The sequence below is a fragment of the Sitophilus oryzae genome, unplaced genomic scaffold, assembly GCF_002938485.1.
Source record: "Sitophilus oryzae breed Bouriz unplaced genomic scaffold, Soryzae_2.0 scaffold_944_pilon_pilon, whole genome shotgun sequence".
NCBI lineage: Eukaryota > Metazoa > Arthropoda > Insecta > Coleoptera > Curculionidae > Sitophilus > Sitophilus oryzae.
The window spans coordinates 400,678-416,430 of record NW_022147577.1 but is presented as its reverse complement, the minus strand read 5'-3'; the positions used below and the strand labels follow the sequence as shown (position 1 = coordinate 416,430).

General features: G+C 31.2%; 1 protein-coding gene across 4 annotated transcripts in view; it reads right to left on the bottom strand.

The window, feature by feature from the left end:
* Positions 1 to 15,753, bottom strand: part of LOC115891041 (polypyrimidine tract-binding protein 2) — a 470,600-nt gene that overhangs the window by 196,139 nt on the left and 258,708 nt on the right. For all 4 annotated transcript variants that reach the window (XM_030911438.1, XM_030911435.1, XM_030911436.1 and 1 more), the window contains exon 2: positions 328 to 423. In XM_030911438.1, the coding sequence (XP_030767298.1) occupies positions 328 to 423 (96 nt within the window). The remainder of the gene's footprint in view (positions 1 to 327; positions 424 to 15,753) is intronic.

The window sequence follows — 15,753 nt, the reverse complement described above, 5'->3', positions numbered from 1 at the left end:
CGCCCTCTACAAGTAGGAGTCATATTGACTTAAGAATCAAATTGCTCAGGTTAAAAAACTCCCAGACACCAATTTTCATCCAAATATTGGCGTTACGAAATTGCTTGGAAAAAATCGAAATAAAAATGAAACTTCTACACCCTATATCTCCGAAACTAAGCATTTTCTAAAAATTTAGTTGAAATAATATTAATATTAGATTAATTATAGTTTATCTTTTTTAGTGTCTCATTTAGTTTGTAATTGAATTGTTAACATATTTGTTACTAAATTCATGCCTATTCACAGCAGTGTTATTAATTTGAATAGTTGCAATAAAATACTTACTTTTTTAGCGTTTTCCTGATTGTTATTATCAGCGTGCGGTGCTGAAGGAGCCATCACGGATACGTTAGATTGTGAAAGAAGTTCGTCACTTCCTCTCTGAAACAAAAATTAAATATTAAACTTTTATAATCAAAACATATTATCTAAAAAATATATTAATAATAATTATTTCTATCAACTATAAATACATCTCATGATAGATTCTAGAAAACAGTATGTATATTTTATTGTTTATATATTAGCAATTACATAAACAAATTATCGAAAGTATCCCTAAGTTATTGAAAAAAATGTAAAGAATACACTTTCAAATGTCAATATTTTTTCCTGATATAAGTTTAATTAATTAAAAGAAGTGCGCAAAAGAGTCAAGCAGATATTTAAACTTTGTCTACGATGATTTATAAGTAAAAAAATAGCATTTGTTTAATATTGCTATTTCCAGACCAGTCAACTACAATAAATCAGCTACAAAGTTATAGACATATCAGGCGTATATCAGTTTCGCCTATTTGTATTCAGGTATATTGAGCTGTTTATAGTTCTGTGGTTAATACTATTACACTTACGTGGTCACTACACTATTATGCATGTAACGTGCAGTAGCAATTCTGATTCAGTACTATGACTAATTTGTCAAAGTTTGACAGAACGTGATTACTTCGACTTACAACATCTCTGAAACAATTTACCATGTTCTGATGAATTATGAATTAACTAATGAATTAGTGAATTAAAATATTATAAAAATAGGTTGATAACAAATAACATAAGATTTAAATTAAAATCAAAAATTCAGAAAATAGTAAATTAAAATTACTTAAGCTCTTATTGTTAATATTGTTTTTAAGTATTTCATCGGTGAAATAAGACTATTGAGCCAATACAAAATAAAAAAAAAACCAAAATGGTCTTCATTAGCAAGATACAAAAATCACAAAAACTTCAAACTGGACAAACATAAAGATGAAGTGGAAATAGTAGTATGCGGAATTATGTAAATTCATCACTTGGCTGAATTTAAGGAATAACGCAAATTTTACAAATTTAAATATAATTTTAATATTTCTTTATTAAAATAAACAATAAAATGTTTTATTACAAATTACTAAATGGTAGTATGATTTTAAAATCAAATTTTATAATGGTAAAATGTTGATATTAAAGCTGAATTAATTCATCTATGAGACAAAGTATTAAAAAAAATTAATAATAATAAAAAATCATTATGCAAAAACTTTTACAAATTAGAATTTCTTTAACCAAATTCGTTCTACATTTTCAAAGATAAAAACCATTTGTGAAAATAAAATAGAAGTACGAGTATAGGTCATTTCATATCGAAAAATAAACACACTTTTAGTGTTAAAAGTATCCCAAATAAAGAAGAAACAAATTCTATTAATTCTATTAAAGTTTTCTTCTATACATACAAAATTTTAAAATTTTTAATTTAATAATAAACAAGATAAAAATAAAAATTCGAATAAAAACTGTTGCAAAATCGATTAAAAAACCGTTAGTAATGTTGGTGGTAAAACTTTCATCTGGTTTTAAACAAAAATAAAAAGAGGTATAAAAGCTTGCAACCTCGGGTAATTAAGGATGCTTTAGTTAAAATCGCTTCGCGGGGAATTACGAAACAGATCTCAATGTTAAAAGTTTTTCCTAAAAGTTCGCTAACTGTTGTAACCCTTTTTCTAAAAGTTTTGTTTTAGTTAATGGGGCTTTAAATACACGATAATAAAATATACTACTCCCTTGAAAAACTATTATAATATTGTAAAATATTAAAATGAACATCTATTTTATCAGTATTACATCTATTATCAATATTTGGAGATTGGTGAAGTCTGGAGGAATTACCACTTGATTTTGACTTGAAATACACTATTGAAATGTTGCACTAGACTGTAGTAATTACAGAACAATTGCTCTGATTCCCTATGCCAGTGAAATACCCTTAAACATCATCAATGAGGTGTTAAACCCTTTGTCCTCCTGTAGATATCAGATGAACATGTTTTATCTCCGGAAAAGGCACTGAGAACAGATCCTAAATCTTCGACAGACCAGAAAGAAAAAGCCAGAGAATCGAGATATAACTGTGCTTCGTGGACTACTCCAAAGCATTTGAAAAGGTAAAATGGAATAAACTCTGGACTATTTTACTAGAAATGGGCACTCCACCTTACCTCATTTATTTGGTCAAAAAGCTCTATGAGGAAAACAATACTAAAATCAGAGCTAAATATCTTCGAAAGGAAAGATAATATATATAAAATAGTTTTATGAAAGATATATTCAGTAAACATATATATTATTATTTAATATTAACTAAATATTATACATTCATCACGGTAGGTTTAATAGCATATATCAAGCGATATATAGATTACATTTGTCTATCATAAATTTAGAGATAGTTTTACTGACCAATTAAACCTGTGACTCTATGACAGACGATCGTAAACTATTTACGGCAGCTACAACCATTAAAATTGAATATCTCATTTCGCCACAGGTCATCAATGCAATTTCGGAAAATAAAACGGGATCATCGTTAATGTGAATTAGAAACATATAATATAAATACATCCCATTCCGTTCTTGTGGAATAACAACAAATGTGCTTTATGCTATTTTTATACATTGTTTGTTTATTGTTTCTGATGATCTTAAGAAAATAAATATTCTATGTATATTATACAAATTAAAATTCATAAACTAACCCATAAAATCATGGAACATCATAGAAAATAATAGACCCACCACAAGAAAAAAAACTCTAGGTAGAATAAAAAAATATAACTTAATTAAAAAAATTACTAAAAGCGAACTTAAAAAATTTAAGAGAATTTTCTTGATGTTTTTATTTTTTTGTAGTGATTTATTTTTGTCTTATTGAGTTCTTGTTATTCTTCTTTCTTGTTTTTAGTTTTGCTGTTTTTACCTTTTAAAGCACCTTTTTGGTGTGCTCCCTCATATACAGGGTGGGTCTTAACCAGGTGCAATATTTTCAGGGCTCATATATCTCGATAAAAGAAACATATTCTCCCTTTACCGTTTATCAAGTAAGTCCAAATAAAACGAGAAATTTTGCTTTGAAAATATAAAAAAATGATTTTTAGCTTAAATTTTTAAAACCACGGATCTTTCTGGGTTTTATTTCTTGTAAATTTAATCTACTACCTATGTTGCCGAAGATATTATGTTTTTTAACTCAGAATTAAAAAACAAAAATCAAAGAATTCCAAATTTTTAAAAATAATTCCGAAAAAAAATAGACGTGTTTCTGGGGTCGAAATTTACTACCCCTAAGAATGTTGAATGAATGTTGATGAAACTATTTAAGATTCACTCTGTAGAGGGTTAGGTTAGGTTTAACTATGTTTCTTCTATTTTTATTAACAATGTTTTAAATAAGTTCAAAATAGCTTATATTTATTAATGATACAAGTTCGATACGAACATCGTAATGAAACGCGTGTAACGTAAAGTTGCACAAGGTGAGAATGTGCAATTATATTTTTCATTTTCTAAAAACTAACGACAGGAAAAAATAAAATTGATTTTCAAAAAAATCCGTTTTTTCCAAAAAACTCAGCAATCCTTGAAATTTTTAAAACTTTTTTGATGGCATCTTGGTGAACATCCTAAAGTGCAACTTTGTCCCAATTTAACCATTTTCGTATCTATTAGGGTTACCGAGATACCAATGCTCGTACCTCGAAGTTGTAGCACCCTGTATTAATTTGCGTACCTTCATTGTAATCTATATCCAAACTTTTATCTCCCGTCACCAATCTTTAATTAATCAAAAGCAAAGGTAAAAATAGGCCGCAATCCTTCAAAAACAAACAGCACTACCATTAATTGTCTAATGAATGGACGACCAGTGTTTACAGACAGCGCCCATTCTGTTTGCAATCCCACGGTACGCGTGTCTATGTGTACTTTTTTTTATCGAATACAGTGGCCCGGCGCAAAATATTTATCGGACAGCATGGCGGCGTTAGGGGCGACATCAAAGCGATCTAATAGCGCTAATGGAGGCCGAATGGACCCGCAAACGCCACTACACGTGTGGAATCGGGACTGATTAGGACAAGGTTCGATACCTGTTCGGTTTATTTCACGCTGTTTAGTTTCAAAGCTAACAGATTTATAAAATTGATACCATGGTCGAACAAAAAAATAATTTTCTAATTAAGTACCTTGTTAATCTAGGTATACTAATATAGTCTATAAAATGAATAACTTTGAATTTTGACCGTTATTTTTTACCAACATGACAAATATAAAATTCCTCTGTCAAAAAAGTTACTGATATTCTTTAAATTGAGTGCCTGAACGAATCAGATAGGTAACTCTTTTTACTTTCGTGAAATAGAAAAGGAAAATAATAAAATAAGTGACAGGTCTTCCTCTTCTTACAAAAATCAACACAATTGTCAAAAAGTAAAATGTCATCAGCTTTTGACATTTCTAAATATCAGACCAATGCCGTCTCTAATAGAACAGCCTCGGGGCGAGATTTATGACGTCACGCTAGTTAGATACTACGGATTAATAAATATGTTGTAGAATACATGGAAAACATAATAATTCCTCGTATTTTTGGTTTGTATTTTAAAAATGATATAGTTTACATGAAATATACATAATATACAGTTAATAAATATAATATATATACCTATTTATAGTAATAAATAACTTTAGCAAATAAATTATGAACCATACAAATGCATCAAATGTTTTACAATATACAAATAATGAATAGGTACATAAGATAATGGGTAAAATGCAAAATATATTTTAAATTTTGGGGTTTGAAAATCGATCTAATTTAACAAAAAACATTCAATATCTACTAATACTGATGTATTATTATTTGCATTCACAAAATGTATATGTATATTTTGCGAGTATCAATGTTCGAAAAATTATATTTACAAATAATACAATATCATGGAAAAAAGGCTGCAGCGATGGCTATGAAATAAAGATCGCTGTCATTTTATATGTAAAATTATTCTAAATTTTTTTATTTTCTTGGGATTTAGGTTCGGGAAAAACGCTGATTAAGTTTTCATTTGTTTTTTCATTATTTTTTTGGTTAAAAAAACGTTTCGGCTAACATCATAGCCTTCATCAGTGTTGTGTCATATGAAAAAAATAGTGTCGAATATAATCCAAAAAATTACATATAAAATATTCACACCACATAATGTTTACTGCAATTAATAAACTAATATAAACTTGTCAGAAGATGACCAAGTATTTTTTTAAATTATTATTCTTAACACTAAAACTATCTACATTGACTATGGAATACGATTTCAGCCATAGTAAGTAGTAGATATTGAATGTTGTTTGTTAAATTAGATCGATTTTCAAACCCCAAAATTTAAAATATATTTTACATTTTACCCATTATCTTATGTACCTATTCATTATTTGTATATTGTAAAATATTTGCTGCATTTGTCTGGTTCATAGTTTATTTGCGAAAATTTGCACAATTTATTACTATAAATAGGTATATATATTGTATTTATTAACTGTATATTATGTATATTTCATGTAAACTATATCATTTTTAAAATACAAACCAAAAATACGAGCAATTATTATGTTTTCCATGTATTCTACAACATATTTATTAATCCGTAGTATTTAACTAGCGTGACGTCATAAATCTCGCTTCGAGGCTGTTCTATTAGAGACGGCATTGCGTCAGCATGGCCGCAAGTTGCTAACCTAATAAAATTCACACTAGAAAAGCCCGCGGGAACTGTCAAATTCAAAGTTATTCGTTTCACAGACTATGTATAAAATCCTTAAGTAATTAACTCACTGATTAATAACGATCCTGCTCAAACCACTCAACGTAAGAAGCTCAATTTTGGTTGATACATACAGGTTGATTCTAGGGTGTAGATGTTCGACAAGAAGGGATTTTTTGAAATTCCAGTTCCAAGGGGATGAACCCACCCCCCAAATATTACAATATTTTTTATTTAAAAAACGGCCAAGTTTCCGAAAAAACGCTTAAACACGTATATTTTATTTTGTTTTTTAGACATTTTTTTTAAATAGATTTTTTAAAAATGTATACAGGGTGTTTCGAAAAATCTGGTCATTGATTAATCACGATCCTGCTTAAAGCGCTTGACGTAAAAAGCTGATTTTTGGAAAACGAATTGACTTTAGGGCGTAGAGGTTTGATAAGAAGGGATTTTTCCAAACTCGAATTCTAAGGGGGTGAAACCACCCCTCAAATATTAGAATATATTTTATTTAAAAATCGGCGAGTTCTTCGGAAAAACTCTTAAACACGTACATTTTATTTTGTTGTTTTACATATTTTAAGATTTTTTAAAAATTTATACAGGGTGTTTCATAAAATATGACCATTGAGTAATTACGATTCTGCTTAAACTGCTTGACGATTAAAGCTGATTTTTGGCAAACGGATTGACTGTGGGGTGTAGGGGTTCGATAAGGAGGAGTTTCTCGAATCTCAAATTCCAAGAGGGTGAAAACCCCCCTCAAATATTACAATATTTGTTATTTAAAAAACGGTTAGTCTTTCGGGAAAACGCTTGGACACGCATAATTTATTTTGTTTTTTTAAATATTTTGATTTTTTTTAAATCATACAGGGTGTTTCAAAAAGTTGGGTAATTGATTAACCACGATTCTGCTTAAACTGCTTGACGTAAAAAGCTTCTTTTGGCAAACGGATTTTTCGAAAGTTAAATTCCAACGAGATGAAACTACCCCTCAAATATTAACAAGTTATATTGTCAAGACTTAAATAGATGTCAAGTTGGGTTTAGATCAAATTGGGAAAAAACCACAAATAATATAATTCTAGTAAATAAAATATAATTCGAGTAAACCAATTTGATATAGGCCCAAGAGATCGGTTACCTGCATGACATCGACCTGCATGTTTTTAAATAACATTGATAATTAAACAATTAAAATACAACAATCTCGGGTCGATAATCAAACGCAGGCTACCAAAGTTCAATGTCCTCATGGTCATAGCCGGGTGAATGTAATTAGATGAAAACAGATTGAGCGACGTAACCGGCGATGACCACGAGGGATAGAAAATATAAAAATGTATGCTGAAGAGAGTCGGGAAGTTAGTCCGTCGATGTGAGTCGCATTATTACGGTCAGTAATTCGCGTTATCAGTCCGTTAGTAGAAGACAGCGCAGACTGAAGATGTTCCTGTAAGTACTTATTTAAGTAAACCATTAAGTCTTGGCATTCCCCGAAATTGTTATATACTGTGAACTTTATGTTAAATAAATGCATATTTTATTCAATGGTTGTTTTGATTGAGAGAGAGAGAACCTGGTATAGCGACCCTAGCAAACAACCCCCAGCTAGGTCACGACAATATAATAATATCGCCATATTGTTTTTTCTCATGCTGACATAAATGTGAGAAAATTTTATCCAGTTTGTCCGTTAATGGAAATTCTTGCTTTGCTTTATCATCACCATTACAAATGATTAATTCGACGCGAAAGAAGTCGCGGGTACACGCTAGTTTCTAAATATAAAATATGTGATAAAACATCATAGGCTAGATTAATGTGTTTAAAACTTAGTGTGCTAAGATCGCTTTGCTAGTATAATATATAAAACAATAATCATATACCGTGTTTGTTAGTTACAAAACATAAAACAAGTAAAAAGTTCTTCAAGCTTTCTCAAACTTTGACAAATATCTTTAGTTTTTGTATTTTTTATTTAAACAAAACACATTTTTGTTAGTTTAAAAGCTTTATAAATAGGTAAGATTTCTCTAGAACATTTCCCTCTCACACATACGTATCCTGTAAAATATCTAGTCGCCGAACCAGTTTATCAGTAGAGTGGCTGTAAATCTACAACCAAGTGGTAGAGGATAGTGGAAAGCGTATAAACTAAGAGCGTAACGAATAAACTAATCAAAATGGCGCTTCAGGTGCCGCATGTATAATAGATTTAGTTGGTTTCCTAGCGCCAGACGCTATTTTTCGAATAATATATGGATAAGGACCACCCCAGAGATACATAAATTTTAATATTTCAGAGTATTTGGATCGTATCATACGGTTATTTTTTATCTTTTTAAGGTTTGATTTTAACTGTTGTTTAGAAGAATAATAGTATGATTGTGCTAATGGCTTGGATAGCCTAAAAATCATAAATAATTAACTCCAATATTATATGACCAGAAAAAAATACAGTAGAACTTCACTAATTCCAACTGGGAAACGCGCCAGATCGGACACTCTAGTATACTCTGTTTTTTTCTTAGGTAAGATTTCGACAGACGATGACAGAAGAAAAGCAGATGACATTCCATACCAATCTATTTATTTTACTAAAAAAAGTTTCTAATATTTTTTAAGTTAACTATGGATGGGTTTAAATATAAATCCGTCATACGTCGTCTCTTGTTTTTTTTAACCAGTTTTATTGGTTTATTTCAAAAATGACAGATCATATCTCATTTTTATTGGTTTGACGGAACGATGAACGACAAACGGACGCCGATGCGTATGAACTCGCCTTTAGTTTCTATCACTGTCAAGGATCTTGTCGTTGGACATACTATAGTAGGAGTATTGTATATTGCTAAAAAAATAGCGCCAATTAAACGACTCTTGCTGAAGAAATGCAAGATTGGATTGCATTGATAAGGAAGGAGGGATACGCAATATATCAGTTCCATCAGTAACATTCCATTTTTTGCTGTTCCGAAATTTAATATATATCTTGTATAAAATATCAGACATACCAAGAACAAAAAAATCATATCTACCAAGAGCAAAAAAAATTAAACCATGTAGAAAATCAAAAAAATGTAAATGAACTTAAGAATAATAATTTGTTTCTGGTTTGACTGAAGTTTGATTGATAAGGTAGAGACAAATTGTAGAGACAATATTAGGCATTGAAAACAAAGGAAACAAGTTACAACTTAAGTGAAATAAGAGGATACAAGAGGATAACATGTTGGAAATGAAACTTAGCAATGCTGTACAATCTGCAACAAAAATATTTACTGGGTAGAAAAATACGATGTTTCTATGCCAGATATTTTGGTTTTGAAAAGAGTAAAAGAAAAGGATTTGAGGCAGCAAAATCGATAAGTATGTATGCAGATAAAAATCGATTTATTTGTTTAAAAATCAATCAATTCAAATTAAATATTAATTTCACATTTGTTGATATTTTTATGTAAGTATTTATTGTGTATTAAAGTGTGTAGTTACTTAATATGAATATTGTACTAAGTAGTAACTAAGTTATCTTATGGGTGCATATAGGTACATGTAAGTTAGGGGGTCCGTATACAAATTAAAGTATAAATATTGAGTATTTCACTATAATAACAGTCAAAGTCATATAAAATGATGTTGCGTTTTTGTCATTTGTATCAATTGATGTAGATAGTAGTAGTGATAATTTTATTAATACTCTACACATCCCCCAATATCAAAACCGAGTCAATTTACCAAATGAACATCAAACTGAATATAGAATTTATGATTACACTAACTTTCGGTTTAATGACCTTATTGAATATCATGAAGTACCGCGCGATAATATTATTGGATATTAGTAATGAAATTCTGCGTTTGATTTATGCACCATAAACAGTACGAACGTATGGATATCAAATGTGAGAGATTAGTTTAAAACGCATGCTTGTTAAATTTAGAATTAATGAGCCTTTATGTCTGTATATTTGAAAATGGTGGAATAACAGCTAAAGAAAAATACGAATTATAACACAGTTAATTCCATAAAAATGAACAAAAAAGATGATTGTACAAGGTGAATTTTAGATAAATGCAAATATTTTCAGACCTGATAGATTTCGATAAAAGAAACATATTTTCTATTTACCGTTTTTCAAAGAAGTTCAAAATAACTGAGTGTTCCGTTTTTCCAATTTTAAGTAATTAATTTATTTACTAATAAATTAAAAAAAAATCGATATTTTATTAATTCGATCATAATAATTTTATAATTCTAGAATTGTGATATTTGGTAATTTCTATAGAGTATAATACATGGAATAAGTGCTTTAAAACACCTCATAATAGAGAGAAATATTAAACTTAATTATTAACTGCTAACTATATTTTACTTGAAATGAGAATACCCATGTAGTTTTAATCACGATTATGCTAACATGATCAGAGAAACGCGTATCCAGTGATTAAAGTAAGTGTTTTGGCGGATTGTGATGAATTAGTGATTTATTTTGCTGCTGTAACACCAAAGGTTCCAAGGTTCCCCAACTGTAATTTTCTGCTGACGACATAAGCTTGGTTTTTAAGTAATGTTTTCATTATACTTTATTTGTTTAATTGTGAATAAAACTATTTGTTAGTTATCATATCATAATTCTACAAGCTATGATAGACCGATCTTTTCTCTAAATTTATTAAGATATCCAATATTATCGAGAAATATTAACTAATAATAGTTATAATTATTAACAATACTTTACTTGAAATAGGATAAACTTTGTATAAACTTTATTACAATAGTGATTAGTTGTTCAGCTTTCAAGTGTAAAAGCAGCAGCGATAAGAGCCAGGAGTTACGTTTAATAGGTAAATAAACAGTCCGTTCCACCTTTTTAGCGTTTTCTTAATTTTCTTATTGAATTCGATAATTATTTTTCTGATATTATATGTACTTGATGTGTGCTATACGTTGATACTAGTTTTGTACCTTTTGTTAACATTTTAATACGTTTTTTTCGTAATTATTTAGTATGATACCACCGTATACACCATAGGCGTAGTCAAAACATTTATCAAAAAATATAAATACCTCTTCAAAGAGCTAGGTTAAGAAAAGTATGTGCCACGTCACTGTTTGGTGACTTCGTCACAATTTGCTCTCGGGTGTTATTTGTCCTTGGATTCTTTAGTCGTTGGGTTTAATACAGTTAATACAACTATGATATTTGATAATTATAATATCATAATGGATGTACTTAAACAGCCGTTAAACGGTAGCCTACTAAAATGCCGTTAATAGATATTGTGACGTCGTTCATGTCGGCGGAAAGTAATGCCTAACCTTAAGCATTTCGCAAGAGCACCTGTGGGTCAGTGGCTAAGGCTATCGCTTCGTAAGCGAATGGTCCGTGGTTCAAATTTCACGCCGACCAAAACTTTTTTATATTTTTTTTTGCTTATAGCGTGATCTTATTGCATTGGTTTAATTCTTTTTAGTTGGATTGGTTTAGTTATATGGCGGGTTGGTTTGGTTTGGTTGTGAATCATTGGTTAGTTGGTTATTTGGTAGGGTTGGTTGATTTTTACTAATTTATATTTGTTTCTTATATTTTTTTTATCAGTGTCGAGGTTAGTTGCGTTGGTTAAGTTGGTTATTTGGAGGGGTGGATAGCGTTGGTTAGTCCTTATGAAATTCCTATATTTCATAAAGCCGTCAAGTGCGTCACATCAACGACGTCATACCTATTAACGGCATTTTAGTAAGCTACCGTTTAACGGCAGTTTAAGTACAGCCTATCATAATTATACGGTCTACGATGCCCCGTTCTTCTCTATGAATATATTTAACATCCAATAACAATGTTAAATTTCTCTACCCAAGTGTAATTCTCTACCGACATACCTGGTTTTTAAGTAATGCTTTTTTTTAAATAAAAGTTTCAAAATAAAACAAATATAAGTTCTTAATATTTCTTCCCCTGTACTTGGCTAACAGTGATGTTCTCCTATAAATATTTTTTCTCTGTTTAACCTGTAGGCACCAGTTAGAATAAAACCTATTTAAATAATTGTTACATACTGCTTTAGATTTATGTCTACAAAAATACCGTTGGTATATTTCAAGAAAAAACCAAAACGTAAAAAAGAACTCCTGTAGTTTTAAATTCGAACAAGCCAATAATATATGCGGGCACTAAAGCCCTTCTCAATTTTCTCTCGTTCGCGCCGCGCTTATTTTAGAATTCCCTTCGCTTATTCCGCGTCATCTATACCCCAAGACGACGTTTCGGCGTACAAGCGACCCGCCGCGCTGCCAAAAAGATCGGATTTTACAGAGCTGCCGTTCCCTAGAAGCCTTTTAACCGTGTCTAAGTAAATAAAAGCGTCTTTCGCTCTGCGATCGCTTTCGAAACCGGTGAACGAACAAATAGACTTACGTACAGGGATGGGTAGACGTCACAAAAGTTCTTTATTTAATGTAAATTAAATACTAATCAATAAAATTAATGGCAATCCTAGCACCAACTTTAGAGGATCTCCAGCAAATAATAAATAAGCTAGAGGACATGGGAAATCGTTTCGGTCTTAAAATCAACGCTACCAAGACCAAACTTATGGTAATAGGACGCACGCCTATAATCAACACCGCATTGACAGTGGATGGAAATATTAGAGCGAGTACCACGATTTAAATATCTAGGTGCTATGATCAATGAACGATGGGACTGCGATGAGGAAGTTAAACTTTTTAAACTTAAAAACTTCCTATTAGCACGCAGTCTCCCGCTAACACGTAGACTACGGGTAGTAAAATGCTACATATGGCCCATCTTACTATACGGCGCAGAAACGTGGTCTCTCAAGGCTAGAACACTGAACCGCATCGAGGCTTTCAAGATGTGGACTCTCCGAAGACTCTTACGTGTACCATGGACCCCACATGCCACCAACGAAGAAGTTTTAAGAACTGCAGGTTATGAACGAGAAATGCTTAATATAGTTAAAGAAAGACAAGTTTCATACCTCGGCCATATCCTTAGAGACAAATATTACATTCCTAAGCTGATTCTACAAGGAAAAATAGAGGGACGGCGAGGCCCAGGAAGAAAACAACATTCCTGCCTAAAAAACATACGGGATTGGTGTAACATCAGCGACGCAGCCACCATATTTCGAAGAGCCGAAAACGGCACTCTACACATTGTATGAAGAGTACAGACAAGCGATTATACGAAAACGGAAAGATGTAGAAACCATTTTTTTAATAAATAATATTTTCTGTGTATTTTTTCTAAGCTGTGTATTTTTTCTAATCTCGAAAAATCGAAACAATTTTTTTGTGGTTATACAGGGCGATTCTTACCCTATACCCATAAACTTGGGAAATTATTGCTGATGACAAATAATGACTAATAACGAAAAAAAAATGTTAGTAAAATATTTTTAGATTCTGAAATAATTTGAGGTTTTTTTCACAAAAATTTATCAACATCGGTAAATGCACGTTCAATTTAATGTAATTTACGTTTTTTGAGTTTATTTCAAATAGTTTGTTATCCACGTAAATAAAAATATTTAGTGCACATTAAATTTAATGGAATTTACCTTTTTTGTTTTTATTTCAAATAGTTTGTAATCTCTGTAAATAAAACTATTTTACTAACTTTTTTTTTCCATTATTAGTCATTATTTGTCATCAGCAATAATTTCCAAACTTTATGCGTATAAGTTAAGAATCACCCTATATGTGTAGAGAGATAATGTGCATAATTTAAAATTATTTTCTAATGTACAGGGTGTGTTAGAACTAAGATCCATACCAAAGTTATATTTTTTCTTATAGAACACTCGGTATTTTTTTGGATTCTTATTTCGTTTCCGGTTTAATTTTTGGATTCTTGGGCATAAAATAAGGCATTTATTATAAGGGTTTAATATGTTTAAATGCTTTGGTTTTTGAGATATTTAAAGATATTTAAATATACATGCTATAATAAAAAAGTTTGTCAACACCCTGAACATTACTTTTCAGAGTTAATTTTTGTGCTGTACAAAGCTGTAACCACCGAGAAAACGGTTGCGGGTCCTATACAAAGCCGAACAGCGGCACAGGAAATGCAGAGCCGTTGATATATTCACTAAGGTCGCCAAGATATTTGTAATAAGAAGTTTAAAACTGTTTTCTCCTTTAATGACGTCCTTTTTCCAATAAGGTTGTTAAACTTTTTTGAAGTTCGCCTTAAAAAATAAGTGTTGTCTTTTTGGAGTAAAGAATAATGAATGGTTAATAACAATTTTAAAAATGACCACCTTCTGAAGATTTTGATTAAAAAATTGAAGGTGAAATTGTTTGTGACAATGAGCTGAAAGTAGAGATATGTATTACAACCTAATCTCCAAAAGGCATATTTATGACTACCTTGGCTTTGAATCAATAAGTTTGGGGTTCTTTTTGAAATAATAAATCTACACTGATAACCTAGGCATCTTGTATTGTCATTTACTTACTGCCATTACTCGCTGACGAGTATTTGACACCCATCAAAAGATGGTTACGCAGGACGTTTTCTTTCATGAGCTTTTCTGCGACTAAAAAGCCCGATACGCGATGTTATCTCTCTTCCGCACTCCGGACATTCAAAAAACTTATTACTTTGTTGCCTCTTTACTTTCTGGTTGTCGTTGTTAACTGAGTTTACAATTCTTCTTCATTACGTTCTACTGTGTGCTGCTTCCCCCCCCCCTGATTCTGCATGCTTATCCATTTTAAGTTTTCGTGGAAAATATACTTGTATTTTTTGAATTGTCTACCCGGCTTCGTCTTACCGTCGAGAAACTCGCCGTAAAGAAGACATTTTGGTAGGCGGATTCCTTGCATCTTGCATACGTGACCAGCCCACTTTAAGCGGGATTTAGTAATCATGACTTTGGCGCTCTCGCAGCCAGCTTTTTCAAGGACTGAAATATGGCCAAACATGATTCTTAACAGTTGTCTAAGATGTACTTACTGCTTTAGATTTATGTCTACAAAAATACCGTTGGTATATTTCAAGTAAAAAAAAAACAAAACGCAAAAAAGAACTTCTGTAGTTTTAAATTCGAACAAGCCAATTATATATGCGGGCACTAAAGCTCTTCTCAATTTTCTCTCGTTCGCGCCGCGCTTATTTTGGAATTCCCTTCGCTTATTCCGCGTCATCTATACCCCAAGACGACGTTTCGGCGTACAAGCGACCCGCCGCGCTGCCAAAAAGATCGGATTTTACAGAGCTGCCGTTCCCTATTCCCGCCGACACAGGTCTGGTTTTTAGATTATTTACAAACTGAAACGGTTCCCGTGTTCGGCGTATCTTATTTATTTGGTCGTGAGAATGATTTCGTCATAATTCGGTAAAGTACGACGTACGGATCTTCTGTGTGGATGTGCGATGCATGTTTTGCCAGAAAATACATTAACCCTAAGTAATGTTTATATATTTACAGCGGTATATTAAATTGTGAAACTTCACAACATCGATTTTTATAGTGGAATTCCTTTTGCTGCTTCACAACTGTTTGTCAGATAATATATCCTTTATGTATTTCCGATTTATCACTACCAACCTGTTATTATACAGAATTAAATTCTACCAAAATTGGTTTATTTTTC